The sequence below is a fragment of the Emiliania huxleyi genome (assembly GCF_000372725.1).
Source record: "Emiliania huxleyi CCMP1516 unplaced genomic scaffold EMIHUscaffold_9639, whole genome shotgun sequence".
In the NCBI taxonomy this organism is placed as follows: Eukaryota; Haptophyta; order Isochrysidales; family Noelaerhabdaceae; genus Emiliania; species Emiliania huxleyi.
In genome coordinates this window covers 1-1,163 of record NW_005194846.1, presented here as the reverse complement: position 1 = coordinate 1,163, position 1,163 = coordinate 1, and the positions used below count along the sequence as shown (strand labels likewise).

The following is a 1,163-nucleotide window of genomic DNA, read 5'->3' as shown; positions in this document are numbered from 1 at the left end:
AGCGGGAGGATTGAATTCGTATCTCAGGGCAACCTTTTAGTGTACTAGTATCTAGACTAGAGAGCCGTAGTGACCGGCGCGCAGCGCCGAAGAAAATTTTGGCAGAAATCGCTTACAGAAATCGGCTGCTGGCTCGCCCGATTTCCCTCGCCGAAACAGAAATCGGCTGCTGGATGCCGACGCCCCGATTTCTATCGCCACGCCTCGCACTGTACCTTACTTGTACATGTACATGTGTGTGCAGAGAAGGTTTTGACTTTTGTGGTCATGTGGTGTATTGCGTGCGCAGCTTTTCGCAACAGCAAACCGGGCCTGCTCTCTCGAGTCTCACACTCCGGCCGTCACAGCCCTCAAAAACGGCGAGGTGGCGTTGTCCAGCCGCCAGCTGTCGTGCCACTCCACACGCACGCGCGAGGCGTTCTTCGGGTCTATCCAGAGCGGCAGCCACACGTACGTCCCCATTGAGTAGAGGTCGTCCGGCGTCCACCGGTCAGCCATGTAGATGAAGGGCGCGAGCGTCGGATGCAGCACCTCGTCGAAGAGGGGGTTGGGCAGGATGAACGTCGATTGCGACCCAAAGGCCCACTCTCCCGGCTGCCCGTCTGCCCTCCGGTTGCCATGCTGCCCCGGCTCCGGAATGGGCGGCGGGTCCCAGCCCACGAGCCACCCGCGGCTGTTGTTCAAGCCGCTCCGGTTGAAGGCGCCGAGCGGCGAGTCCGCCGTGTACAGGTGCGTGGTCGTCGGCGACCAGCCCGCCGTACCAGACGCCCACAGATAGTACTGGCCGCGAGCGTGAAAGACGGCCGGCGCCTCTCGGTTGGCTGTCTGGAAGAGCTGGTGGTCCGACTCGCGTCGCACGTTGGTGCAGTCGTCGGTGAGCTCCATGGCGCGGAAGCCGGTGTGGTGCGAGTTGACCCGTGTGCGCCAGTACACAAAGGCCCTGGACGACGCTGGGTCCTGGAACATACTGTCCGGTGCCTGCGCATCGCACGACCTTTGGTCGCTCGAGGTCACGCCCGTTGCCGGTGGAGGAGCGAGTCTGATACGTCCTGAGAGCCAGACCGTGTGCGGTCCAGCTGTACAGATCGCGCGAGGAGTAAACATTGATGCCACCGTCATGGCAGCATTTCCATCCGTTGCGTTGGGAGCCGTACCAGTATGTC

General features: G+C 61.7%; 1 protein-coding gene across 1 annotated transcript; it reads right to left on the bottom strand.

Moving 5' to 3' along the window:
- Positions 1-327: 327 nt before the first annotated feature.
- EMIHUDRAFT_259712 (hypothetical protein) lies at positions 328-966 on the bottom strand (the record flags this gene model as incomplete). Its single annotated transcript, XM_005756540.1, has 1 exon — positions 328-966. The coding sequence occupies one exon, from the start codon at positions 964-966 to the stop codon at positions 328-330; it is 639 nt and encodes a 212-aa protein (XP_005756597.1).
- Between the last annotated feature and the right edge of the window lie 197 nt (positions 967-1,163).